Consider the following 13751-nt stretch of genomic DNA (forward strand, 5'->3'; position numbering starts at 1 on the left):
AAGGCTTCTTAATCTATGCTATCACAAATCCTTTATTAAAACTTGCATTTACCTCACTTACTGCCTTGCTTAGTGTTCCACCACATACAAAGATAGAATTAAGATGAGTATCTTGCGTAGGATTTAAACAACAACAGTCTTCCCCAGTGTTAAGTCTTCTTCATTATATACAATAAGAACCTTTATAAGAATAAAGCAGAACTATTTTAACAGTCTTTACAGGATCTTTATACCAACAAAATCAATGTTCAAAAATTCTGTCCAGCATACCTCACTTCTCTTATATTCTTGTAAATACTTTTTTAGCTTGAAAAGAATGTATTATTATTGTTACATGTAGATAATGTACCAAAAAATGTTTTATGAAAAAAAGTGAAACAATTTAGATACACTGACAATAAGCAATAAAGTTCTTTACATACAAACCACACTTGTTAGACTGTGAAGATTTTAGAACAAGTTTGGCACCTTGCAAGTATTACAAAATGTTACTGAATCTTCCTTCAGTCAAGTACTAAACAAACTGAAATACAGCTTCTGTACCAAACCAGCTTATTCTGTTTTCCAGCATCACTGTAAAATCACCATATATATCTGATGCATGTTAGCATTATCATATGAATTTGTCACAAATATTTCAGCATTCCAATTTGACATACTAATTAATCAAATTCAAAATGTCAGATTAGTAACACGTATTCTATTCACATGGCTTAATAAAAAAGTCATGAGCACTTTATGCTTTTTTTTTTTTTTTACAGTAACTTATTTAAAAAAAATGTATTCTTACTTATCTATAGGGAAAAATAACAGTGATGTACCTATTCCAGTAGCTCCAAAACTGGTCCTGCAAGTAGGCTTGGTGGCTACTTTCATCACCAAATGAGGCTTTGCTTTCAATCCAGTGAATTATGTGTCCTTCAACAGCTAGGGTGACAGCAGAAAATAAAGTGAACTGTGAAAATCAAACTCAACAGCCTGTAAGAATGTGTTTGGGAATACCCTATTTAACCCCCAAACTACCACATAATTCATGCTTGCAACAGAGTTACATATTTGTAAAAATATTTTTCGAATATGCACATGACATTTTCAAAAAAAAACACAAAGTATTTTAATTGATAAGTGTCTCAATTTAAGTTTAATTACATCCTGTTCTAGATATTCACATCTATTCTAAAACATGCAGAACATAAAGAAAGAGAGACTAGACTAAGGTGCAATTTCATCCTATTTTCACCCTTACTTTGCTGGAAAGGAGTTGTCAGGTAAGGAACTGAAGGCTGGTGAATATCAAGAACAGTTAGCTAAGCCACTAAAGACAGAAAATTCTTAGTCTAGAGTGGAAGGTGTGAGAACAGCAAGAAAGGTTATCATAGATATCTATCTGCTTCCTTACTTTTGCAAAATCAAAACTGCTTCAGCAGGAAGAATTTAGGTATAAGGAGCGTTATGTGAAAAATACAATTTGGAATTTCTGTTTCTGGGATACTCTGGGATTTGCACTGATTGGTGTCTTTCCTCATTTTTTTGCAGAATTGATTTTGCAATATTAATAAAATGCTCTTTTTTGGGGGAAAGTCCTCTTTGACACTGACAATCGAATTTTGAAGAAGAAATCATGACAATCGCTCTAAAACACCATCCATTCTCCATTAGGGCAATGTGGAATACCATTACCGAGCTAAGGAGGTCTTTAAAAACTTTTCAGAAGACTCTCCTATACATAGTTGTTTAACTATTGGATAAGAGAGATTATTGTGGTGAAAGATGGTATCTGAAGAACTGCTTAGGATGAGACAAAGTCTCTCACAGTACACACTCAATTCCTTATACCAATGCATGTATCGGTTATCTGTAATAATTCCAACTGTTGTCAAAACAAAGAACAAAAGAAGGTAGCCATGCACATGACTTTCGCAGAGAGCTTTCAGCCTTTTTATTTGCTCTGACACACCCACCGGTAGACATCCGCACAGACAGGTGTTGTGCTCTAAGCAGGTGAATCAGAAGTCTTTTTGTATGAAAGTCGATTTACAAAGGATCATTAAGAATCCTTTACACTTGGACAACATGCATGTTTTTCTTCCATGGCCTAGCCAACAGGTCATCTTACCTTCTTATATGGCCTAAAGACCAGAAGATGTAGATGAACTTTGGCATGACCTTTTTACCCACTTTTATTCCTTCTTGCTTCCTGTTAATGCAGGCTTTTAAAAAAAATAGAGAACTACTGAGTTGTATTTAGATGCAATGTGATGGCATGAGAGTAACTGCACGATGACAAACCTTTACACAGTGACCTAGAGGTGTAATGGTATTACTTTAAGACTGCTTTGCATTTGATTGTGCCTTAAAGTTTAAGACAATTATAGGTATTTCAGATTTCACATCATAAAGTGGGCTGAGCAAGTTAGAGGGAGCGAGGATTTGGGGGTTCCTATTGTTTCTTTTTTTTTTTTTCTTTTTTCTTTTTTATGACTTTGTGACAAAAACGTGCAGAGACTGAAGAGAAAATATTAATATTATATTTACTTGTATTATGGGTAATACTCTCACACAAAGTAGAAGTTGTTAAAATTATTGGGTAAACACTGGAAAAACAGTAATATTGTATCCTATAATATACTTTACTTTCGTATGTCTTAAGTAGCTGTAATATTTTAACATAAACACTTCTACACAAAATAAAATAATAAAAATTCTTTTAAAAGACTTACCTACTGGCACTTCTAAAATAAAGTCTGGTGTTTTGTCATAACCTTTTGCACGCAGCTGATCTTCAGCTATACATAGAGAACAAGAACTATTGTTTATAAAACTATTCTATTAACTAGACAGCAGTATAATTAATTTTATTTTAAATAAGAGTGTAAGAATTACTAATGCACTCATACATATCTTTCTTATGCATGCAACACTGTGTCAGATTAAATGAACCTTCGTAGAAAACCTGAAGCATGGATATAAAAACGCTTCTTTGTCATCCCTGCATTTTTATGTCTTCATTATAAACATCATTAATTCAAGCTGTCATACAGTATTTTATAACCCCCAAATATTCAAAATAAAGAGATATATTTGCTGATTGAAAGAAGAGTCTTCTCACATTAGGGAGCTGTTGAGATTAATCCTACCAACACCACAAACGTAGAATACTGTAGCTGCCTTCTTAGTTTTGTTTTAATGTTAGCACAGGGATGCTAAATATACAAACAAATAAATAAATAAAAGAAGAAGAAAATCTTCTTCCAGAAATCTAACAGAGGGAAGACATGATTTTAATTTTTCTTGCCTCCTGAATATAATTTAACCAATTTCAGAACATAAAAAAAAAAAATTGAAATTTTCTTAACATTAACTATACAACTCTATTACTTCTGAATATTAAAACTGAATATTTCAAAAAATAATTGAGAAAGAAAACAAAAAACAAAAGGATGCTTTCTTTAAAAAAGAAGAAAAAAAGGAGAAAGCAAGCCCTCACTATTTTTTAAACTATTGTCCTTCATTTCCAATACCATTACATTGGTATTTCTGAAACACCATTAGATTTTGGAGTGACCTGGTCATTCAATTCCAGGCATGGCTTTCTGTCTTCACCGAAGCTCAACTAATGGCACAACCTAGTAACAAGTAAGGCTGTGTAGCCCCTTAACACCTACTGGGCTGTTGACATTGTCATGCATCCCATTCGCCTTTCTACATCACCTTTGATTAAAATTAATGGTCCATTCTCACTGTTGGGTAGCTTATTTCCAATCCATTTATCAGGTTAGGACAGTAGTTTCACGGCCAATGTTCAGAACTCAGTTTTAGAATACTTTGTGCATATCTTGAAAGGTCAGCAGTTTGAGTCCAAGCAATATTTTAATGACAAGATAAACATACCCTCTTAGAAATCAAAATATTTTAAAACTGCCTAAAGCAAACTTCACTCCCCCTCCTTATTGAAAAATAAAAGTCTGAGGTATATTTTTATATAATGAACTAATACTGCAAGCAGGACACCAGTAATTCTGGAATGCTGTACATTCACTTTAAGTGTAAACTGCAATAGCTGTTTATTCTTTTTAATAGCTGTGGTATTTCTTTTGAAATTTGAGAGCATTTATTCACAGTAGGAACACTACATTGTAAATACATGATTTTGGAATCCAACACTTCTTAATATCACCTGCTCAGCTATTAAACTTTTCTAGGATTTGTAGCCAGACTTGATTGTTGGCTACTTTCAAAATTAAATTGTTAGGTATATGGATAAAATATGTTTAGATTGACAAGGTTCTAGTTTAACAGAACCTATGAAAAGATTTTTACAACACATTATGAAAACAAATGATTATTCTAAGTAATTTCTTAATCTTGATAAAAATAAAACATAACCCAGTTTCATCCAGCTCTATTTAACTGTGACCTGCTCTCAATTGTTTAAGGCAGTCTGGAAAAGACTTTCATTCTTCTAGACAAGAAGTCTAGAAGAAACTTTAATTATTTGGGGACACACAAATGGCAACAGAATGTTCAGACTTTTCCATCACATCTAACAAAGGCTAGTGTCACAAATTTAAGGAAAGTTACCTTAAAGAAACATAAAAAAACCCTCCACATTGAAACCAGGAGAAATGTTTTTGCATCTGCTGATAGGTCAATTTTGCAAGTGTCTGAGCTGGAGTTTGTATCGGCATTACCTTTATACTCTCCAGCAGACTCTTTTTTCAAGGATGCCTGACTACTTTTGAAATGATTTAACACATGGATTGACACAATATATTTTCTGCTTTAAATTTGTTTTGGAAAGTTTTGCCTCGGTTTCTATTAACTCTTTGCATTATTAGAAACAGTGAAAAATATATTTAAAAAACACCTTTATTATTGATGTGAGTTGACAATCACACACAGGAAAATAATTATATATTACTGATTCTTCAATTATTATGAAGCTTTGTAACTTTGGAAAAATAAAAAGAAAAAGAAAAAAGGAGTTACAGAAGGTCTCCAAAATCACCAGAAAGATTCTTTACGCCAAAACCTCATCAAAAGGAAGTTCAAACTTTTTGGCCCAGGAATGCTTCAGATTGGTATAGAAGCCTTAGATTGGTATAGAAGCCTTATGCACACCTTAAAATATCTTTTAGCTCTTGTATGGATCAAGAGAATGACTTAACTGCTTGAAAGCCAGCCAATGGCAGCTACATATCTTCATCCTCAGATTTGAAAATTATGTTGAAACAGCCCTAAATTTGTCCACATGTTGTCCATTAGTTTAGATTTCCAACAGATCTGGAGGTTTGTATTTACTGTAACTCAATCATAACCATTTAACTCATCATTGTTCTTATACTAGCCTCTGGACGTAACAAGGAAGCAAAACATTCTTCTATTGGTGCATCAATAGGCAGTAGCTGCACATTGAAGATTACAGCAGAAAACACTAAACAGATTTCATGATTTATATCCAGGCTACTGAGGGACACCATAGTGGGAACGAAAGGAGGTTAAGATTCTAGAAAGGTCGGTTATATACCTTCCCATTATAGCTAGAAGCTTTCCTAATATATTCTGGGGTAGGCAAAGACATGAAAAGATGAAATCAGATCTTACGTATAACCTAGAAATTCCTGGCATTTCAGCAAGGCAAGTGAACCAGTGAGGAAGGGAAGGCTGTTAGCCTGTTCTGAGAGAATACTTCCCTTGATTCTGTAAATCTCAAGCAAAACAGAAAAGACTTGAGAACTGCATTTCTGATGTAGAGTGGAAGCGATGTGCTTCTCGTGAACAATGCATTCCTAAAATACAAAAAATATCAGTTTGTTTAAATTTCCAATCAATTTCTGGGTGAATCTAAAGGTGTTACTTCTGATCTGTATGCTTTGAAAGCTACGTCCTCTAGAAACAAATTTTCTTCCTGACCCTAAATGCTGCTAGGCTTTTTTCTTCTGTAACATACTCTCTATTGCCCAGGTAAACATAGCTGTAACAAAAAACTTGCTATTCTAGAAGAATAGTACACTGGATTACTACACTAACATGGAAAATGGCAGCAGGAATTGTTTCTTTAATACATGGGTTAAAAAGTAATAGTTTTGTCAGTACAGCAATCTAAGTCACAAGCCATCTCCAACACCTGAACTCCATCTTACTCAGATGGAAAGCCAGACAAAGCCTGAATCTGTTGACCTTTAGGAAATAATCATCTCTTCTGTTTTCCAGGGGTTTTCTTCAAGTAGTTTTGGATGCAATTTTTGAGAAAGGAAAGATTTTACTGCAAGGGTTTCAGTAAATACAGTAAAGTTCATCTTGCAGATACTAAGGAAAAGCTTTTTTTTTTTTTTTTTAAATCAAACCCAGAACCCGAGACACATTCAATGGAAAGATATAATAAAAACAGTTAACACATCTTACATCATGAGTAAAAAATGCTTCACTATGCATAAAACATAAACAATAAATTAATCCATCTTATTTATATCTCTGTATGTTGACAAGTTAACCCATTCTAGGTATTTTGAATTGACAGTACAAGTTTCTTGGAGCTTATTTCTAAAGGCAAAATTGATGCTTACCCAAGGTCATGAATCATTAAAATTTAAATCTGATTTGTGTACAACACAAGCTTGCACAAGCCAAAAAAAATGATAATTGTTGGGTTGAAGATCCATTAGTGAGTCATCTAGTCCATTCCCTCGTATTGTGACAGGATTTATTTCATTACCAACTTTGATGGATGAGTGTCAAGTCTTGCCTTGAATTTTTCATTGAAGGTGATTCCATAACCTTCCCTGGCAGCTTGTTTTATACTTATTGTTCATAGAACTGTTTAGTATTTTAACTCAATATCGTCTCTCCAATTACAATTTAATCCTAGTATCTCTGCTCTTTGAGCAAAGTAAACAAACAAACAAACAAACAAAAAAAACAACCCACAAGCCTTCTCACATTTTCATAGAATCATTTGGAAGTTTATATGTAATGGAGAAAAATGTAAAAAGATAGGAATAACTAAAATAAAAGAGCACACTGTTTTTTAATCATGCGGACAAACCTAAAAATCTTAATATTCTTTCTAATTTCTTAAATTTGTTAAAAGTTTTCCAAAATCTTACCCTGAGTCTAGCTTTAGGAGGGATCTCCTAAAGTTCTCTACTAATTTTACTGGTTTTACCAGTAAAACTCTTTAATTATACGAACTTTGTATAACACTCAACTGTAAAAAGACAGCATTTCACTTTGTTATTATCTAATCACATAAGGAATCCAAGATTTAAAAAGTCAATACTAAGTTTATTATCACTATAGAACTGATCATTTAAATACTAATGATTGTTTTAATGGCACTTATACACAAGAAATGTAGTACGTGCTAAAAGAAAAAAAGAGAAAGAAAATAACTTTAATTAATCCTCAAAATAACTTTCAATAGAGACTTTCATTGTTTGGGAAGCAGGGGGCAAAAAATCCAACAGAAACTGCACAGAAAGCAAAGTGAGTGAATCTTCTAGCAGTCCTTTATACAGAAAGCATTTTGAAGCTAATATTTCTTATGCTTCCTCTTAAGTCTCACAAGGCCTAGATTATGGCTAATATCTCATGACACCAAAAGTAATACTGCAGCAGATATTAAAGCATTTTTTTTCAGCTACTTATTCTATAAAATATTAATTGCAAGCCTGTGCATGTGCTGTATATATAGGGTATTAGGTAACTGAGTTCCTGCTCAGTTCTAAATCAATAAAAGATATCATGTACAGCATCAATCATTTTTTACTCTTCTTTTACTACCTAATACAAAGAGTGTTGAGGCTTATTTTTTTCTTAAGTAAACAGTCACTGAAATCTTTAAAGTTAAGGATCCACTAGCTAGCCTCTACCACTGATTCTTACCTATGAAAGAGAGATTTTTTTCCAAAAGCATTTCTCGCAGCAAGACTTCATGCTCGTGCCCAATAGCACTGATAGCTTTAGGTTAAGAAATAGAAGATTACATTGGAAAAGAAACAAATTCAGAAAAATATCATAGGTAAAATAATTCATTATAAAACTTACTGGCCTTCAACTTCATTTCAGAGTGATCAAAGATTTGAACTCTAATTTTTGAAATTCCTTACAGGGCAGAGGCATTTAGCACTTTGTGAAAATCAGACTACTGTATACAGCATCAGAATACATTTTACAAAATTAAAACCCATTATATCATACTTACCTGGTATATATATAAGGGCAATATTGCTACCTTTGCTCCCTGTCCCCCAAATTAAAATAAAGCGTGAGCTTAAAACACATGGTTAAATAGCTTATAAGTTATTCTTTAATGATTAATGCATCAATTCTCTAATTCAGTAAAGAATGAAATAAACTTTTTTTTTCTTTATATTCTGAAATTGAGAGACACTAAATCCATCTGAAACATCTTACTGTAACAAAACACCCTTTTCATTGATTTTTCAGAAGCATGAACTAATGTCAGAGAAGAATGAAATAATATTTTACAGCAAAGTCCTTTTCACTTCACTGACAGCCTGTTGATCCAATGTGCTATTCTTAGCAATATGTAAAAAAAAGTCATCACATCAAACATTTTTAATGTATCCGCCCAGAGGTCAAAGTTCCATTATGGAAGCTTTTAAGAAGAACCTCATGGAACATCACAATAAAGGATCTTACATTAAAAACAATTAAATTCCTGATTTTATTTAGAATAACTTCTGCAAATGTAAACTACAGATCATCTTCCCATTACAGTTGATTACCTAAATTATACCAATATTTTATGCTGAACAGCAAGAAAAGCTAATTGCAAGGAATCATTTCACATATCTATAGTTTTTATCAACTGAAGCTACATATTATGTTAAACTGTACTAGCAGTTACAGTACAAAAATGGGGGCAAATGAAGAATGCCAAAAATGTAAGAAAAAATATTGCAAACAGAATTTATAATGCACCATAAGCAGAAACACTTAGACTTAGTCTATAATAATACCTGTTATTGATGTGTGGCAATGACCATGGGGCAAAACTTGTAAATAACCTCACAAGCCATTTTCTACTCATGCAATCTAGCAGCCTAGTTTCCCGTAAGCATCTGAACTATTACTGAAAAATAGCCTCTTGGCATTTACGAAGAGGTTGACTTCATACTTTAGTCCATGCATATACAATTAGATAGTTATATTTAAAATCAATATGCAATCCTTCAGAAGACATTATGCTTTTAAAACCTTAACTTTAAATTGATTTTTAACTATTTTATGCACCTCAATATTAACATCTAATTCAGCAACATACTTGCAGATAATGCACTCATACAGCCAAGTATTAAACTTTTCTGTACCAAAATGGAATTGAAAATCTCCTGATTATTCTCATTGACGTCACTGTATATTCAATAACTTATCTCGAACCAGAATCTGGAGATGATAGGGAAGACCATATAGACTGCAGTCAAGTTATTCTTAAAAACTGTTCATAACTCTTTCAGAAGACTCCGAGAAGACTTTAGTCAGATTGTTCATCACCAATAATACTAATCCTAAAGTACCAAATTTTGGATAAGAAAATTAATGATCAACAACCTTTTCAAAAGTTCAACTTATTACATTCATCCACTTTAAGAAAGTCACGTTTAACACTGAAGAGAGTCTCAATGAATACTTAAGAACATGATTAAAACCAAAACAAATACAATTAGAACTCTATCCTGCTGCTGTTAAACTTAAATGAAACAGTAGAATCCATGCAGGTATTTTAGCAGAGAGAACATATTTTCAAGAGGTAACCACCACACGTATCACAACTACAAATATTGTTACCCCTACTACATTGGAAGGTTAGGTATGAGTTTAAAAGTGCTAATCAGTCAATCTATCACAACCTGAACTGCACTTGAAAACATTCTAATTAAAATTCATATTCATAATAAAGCACTGCCATAATGTTCAACATTGTCTGTGCAACGTACTAATTTAATCACAGAATACTTGAGATTGAAGGTACCTCCAGAGATCATGTAGTCCAACCCCAATGCTCAAAGCAGGGTCAACTACTCTTAATAGAAAACCAGGCATGCATTTCAACTAATCAAAACCAAAGAGGTTCAATCAGGCATATGAATGTGCAGCCACCAAACTGACAACTTCCCGTGGTCCATCTGATTTTTGTTAAGCGGTGTAAGCGAAAGCTCTGCAGTGACCCTCTAGCTGATTGAACGTAAAACAGAGGAGTATGAAATGTGGTTTGTGAAGCAGAACTTTATGTCAGGTTAAAGCTAGACACATCTCTTCCACACAGTCTAAGCTCGTCAATTGTGCACCTAAAATTTTATGGGAAAGGATACTGTTTGATGCAGTCCACCAGTGGTCCATAACAACAGTCATTCACAGTACACTGCAGACAAATAAGAGAAGTAGTATAGTGATGGGCAACTACAAAAGCATTACAGTTAAACAGTATCTTAAAAACAGTAATTACTTTTCTTCAAAAAGGCTATCAGATGCTATTCAGATTTAATCACAGAAAACAAAAACTGCATGCTTTTATTCACTATAAAAGCGAGCTATTAAAAAGTGAAATGCTCCCCTCACAAATATTGCATTGCCATTTATGGTGCACCCTGACCTCAGTGATAGTTTATGATGACAGTAATTAAATGAGGTTTAAAATCTTTTACTCTGCTAGGCAGATAACAGCATTGCCAGAGGAAAAAAAAAAAAAAAAAGGACAACTGTGATTAATACCTGATAGACTTGATTTGCTAGAACTCCATCTGGAATCTGAGAAGGGTCCCGTAGCATACTATTAATAAGAGTTTTGGATGCTAGTGACAAAAAAGAATAAAAACATACAAAAACCTGTTAGCACAGTTATCCACTTGGCAGGCAGGAAGAGAGGCATACTTTTATAAAGGAAAACATTGACGATGTTGATAATTTTTAAGGTTATCCAAGCAGCAACAACAGACCTATAAATTTGTCACAACTTATCCACTCAGATATATGAACTCTAAAATTCTTAAAACACAAAAGCATTTTTTTAGCAGAGGGTGATAGCAGTCACTTGTTTACTTACTCAGTTTCACTGGACACTATATGCTTCAGAAGCATCACATAGGTCTTAAGTAAACTGCTTAATATACAGAAAATGTAACTCAAAATAACCTCCATATCTTTGGAGAAATTAAAGAAGATATAGAAAAATTCAAAACAGCCTTTAAAACAATCTTAACTACTTTATAGACTTGGTGATTCCAGCTTAGTAGCCTTCAAATTTATTTATTTGTTTGATGTCAACACATTTATTTGTCTGTATTTAAAAGTTGGTCAAAGGTTTTCTGTGGTATTTTCAAGTGTATAAATCTAAGACAAAAGAAATCAGAAGTGAATTTAGGACTATTTATCAGTCTTTTAATCACTAATACCACAATAAGAAAAAATAACATTAGTCGGGAATTGCCTTTAGTTTATTTTCATATGTGAATACAGTCCCTTGAAGAGCTGGCATTCTGTTTTATACACAGATGCTTAATCTTGGTGGTTGCATATACCAATTAATTCCTGAAAGGAGTGGAAAGACCTTATTCTACAAGAATGCCTTCTAAAAACATCAAAAACTTCATTTTACAATTTCTCAGAGAAAAAAACAATGCTGCTGTGCAAGCACGAGCTGCCTCCTTCCTGGGAACAACTGCTGATAGAGTTCAGCTGCTGGTGTATTTATACCACCAAATCGTTAAGTGTAGACCAGGCTTGAGACTAGCAAGGTTCCCAGCTTTGCCAAAGATTTCCTGTGTGACTTCAGGCAAACTCCCTTAACCCGTGTGTGCTTCAGTCCTGTAAACAAAGATAAAACCTACTTTTTCCTGTTTCTTACCTAATTTTCCCCAACTCAGGGCCAAAGTTTTGTCACTCTGTTACACGCATGTTACACTGTGGAAGGACTCCTGGAACCTGTGACCCTCCACCTAAGCAGTAATGCCAGTTTTGTTAGTCAATGTGTGTATGTAGAGGCTGTGCTGAAACTAAAGGAGACGGTGATTTTAGTCCACTCCCCAGATGCTGTCTTCTACAAGCATCACAACCAGTTGAAAGTAATATTTTCAATAAAATATGTAGTTTAGTAAACTATACCCTAGTGCTAATGAATATAAAAACCAAAATGAATTTAAAGGCTTTGCAAGACTTACAAAGAATGGCATGATTAAAGGCAGGAGCAAAAATTTGTTCAAGCATAAGCATTTTTAAAGAGAATGATACACCAGGCCAAAACACTTCCAGATGCATAATGCCATAGTACATATTTGTATCATATTAATCTCATATGAAATAAACATTACTTTTATAAGTGAATAATAAAAATAAATAGCATTTCACTTTAGCTTTTGTACACTGTTAAAAATGTGTTTTGTATACTGGATAAAAACTATGAAAATGTGAACCAGAAGGCACTGCGTACATGTACTTTATTAACACTAAAAATTATATATAAAAAAATCTTTTAGATAGAAATAAAACATACCAAAATTTCAAAAATTAAAGACTTCTCTGCAAGTAACACTTTGCCAATAGAAGGGTTGGTAAAATGGTAGAATAACAGGGTAGAACTGAGGAAGATGTAATTGAACTCACTGTTGTGAAGGGCTACTTATTTTATTCTGAGTTGATAGTAAAAAAATTAAGATACTTTATGACTGATCAAAAAAACAGCAACACCCCACGGATTCACATTATTTAGACGTTTAACTGGACACTACTTTGAGTAAAGAGCTACAGGTGCAAAATAAATTTGTTCGATTCCTGAGACTGTCAAGTTCAGTTTCACACTTGAAGTTACAAGACACTCTATTCTTTCTTATATCAGAGTAATAATAAATTGGCATACTGAATTTTATATTATCCTGATGTCACATTGGTTCTACTCTTTTAAATTAAGCCTTTAAAAGAAAAGGCATTAAAAGAAATCTATCACTACACCAGCTTTCAATATACTTTCCTTCTTACATAAACATATCTCTTAATGTCCTGCAAAATTAAAAAAAAAAAGCATATTGTTCATTTTGTATTACCTATACAGCCATCTTCAACTGTAATTTTTTTTTTTTTTTCATCAAGTCAGTTACTGAAGTGGCAGCATACCAACAGGCTTATAGTGTAAAAATTGAAACAGCAAGGTTTTTATGTGAACAATAAGGTCAGTCAGGAAATAAAGTGTATGGAAACACTATTCTTGCATCTCTCTCTTCCTTACTTAATCAAAAGTAAGATGTCACTGGTGAATATTTCAACAAAAGCAGGTCATATACTCTTACTCAAGCTGTTACACTTCTTCTAGCTGTGGTCAAATTGAATAATTGCTTGAATATAGTAAAGAAATGATAAATGTAACATACATTTCTTTCAAATGAAGAAATTCTATCATATTGTAATTACATAAACATGTAAGTAATAATGTAATTATATTTTTGCAGACTTTAGCAGAAATAACCATAGTGCACCTAAAAAAATGAAATACATAGGAAAAACTTCTGTAAATGTAACAGTGCTCAAAGGAGATAAAAATCTAAACATGAGTTCTTTAACACAACTGCAGTACAGCATTAAGGTTACTGTGATGGCCTTGTGAACTTACATCTTGCTGTTCTTGTGTTATAAGGGGAAAAAGGGCTGATGTGAGAACAAAGTACTGTCAGCAATCTACCCTTTAAACTGCTTAGACCTGGAAGGCACGCTCATTGCTTTATTTCTTTGCTCATTTT

At 33.1% G+C, this 13751-nt stretch overlaps 1 protein-coding gene across 6 annotated transcripts in view; it reads right to left on the reverse strand.

The window, feature by feature from the left end:
• CDIN1 (CDAN1 interacting nuclease 1) overlaps nt 1-13751 on the reverse strand; it is a 126025-nt gene that overhangs the window by 61833 nt on the left and 50441 nt on the right. For 4 of the 6 annotated variants that reach the window (XM_040557521.1, XM_040557524.1, XM_040557525.1 and 1 more), the window contains 5 exons: nt 10738-10817; nt 10338-10387; nt 7885-7952; nt 2721-2786; nt 822-927 (listed from right to left, as the gene is read on the reverse strand). In XM_040557521.1, coding sequence (XP_040413455.1) covers nt 822-927; nt 2721-2786; nt 7885-7952; nt 10338-10387; nt 10738-10817 — 370 coding nt within the window. Of the gene's footprint in view, nt 1-12; nt 181-821; nt 928-2720; nt 2787-7884; nt 7953-10337; nt 10388-10737; nt 10818-11068; nt 11204-13751 lie in introns of those variants that run through there. The other 2 variants (XM_040557526.1, XM_040557523.1) reach the window with 2 other exon arrangements.

The sequence above is a fragment of the Cygnus olor genome, chromosome 5 (assembly GCF_009769625.2).
Source record: "Cygnus olor isolate bCygOlo1 chromosome 5, bCygOlo1.pri.v2, whole genome shotgun sequence".
NCBI classification, from domain to species: domain Eukaryota; kingdom Metazoa; phylum Chordata; class Aves; order Anseriformes; family Anatidae; genus Cygnus; species Cygnus olor.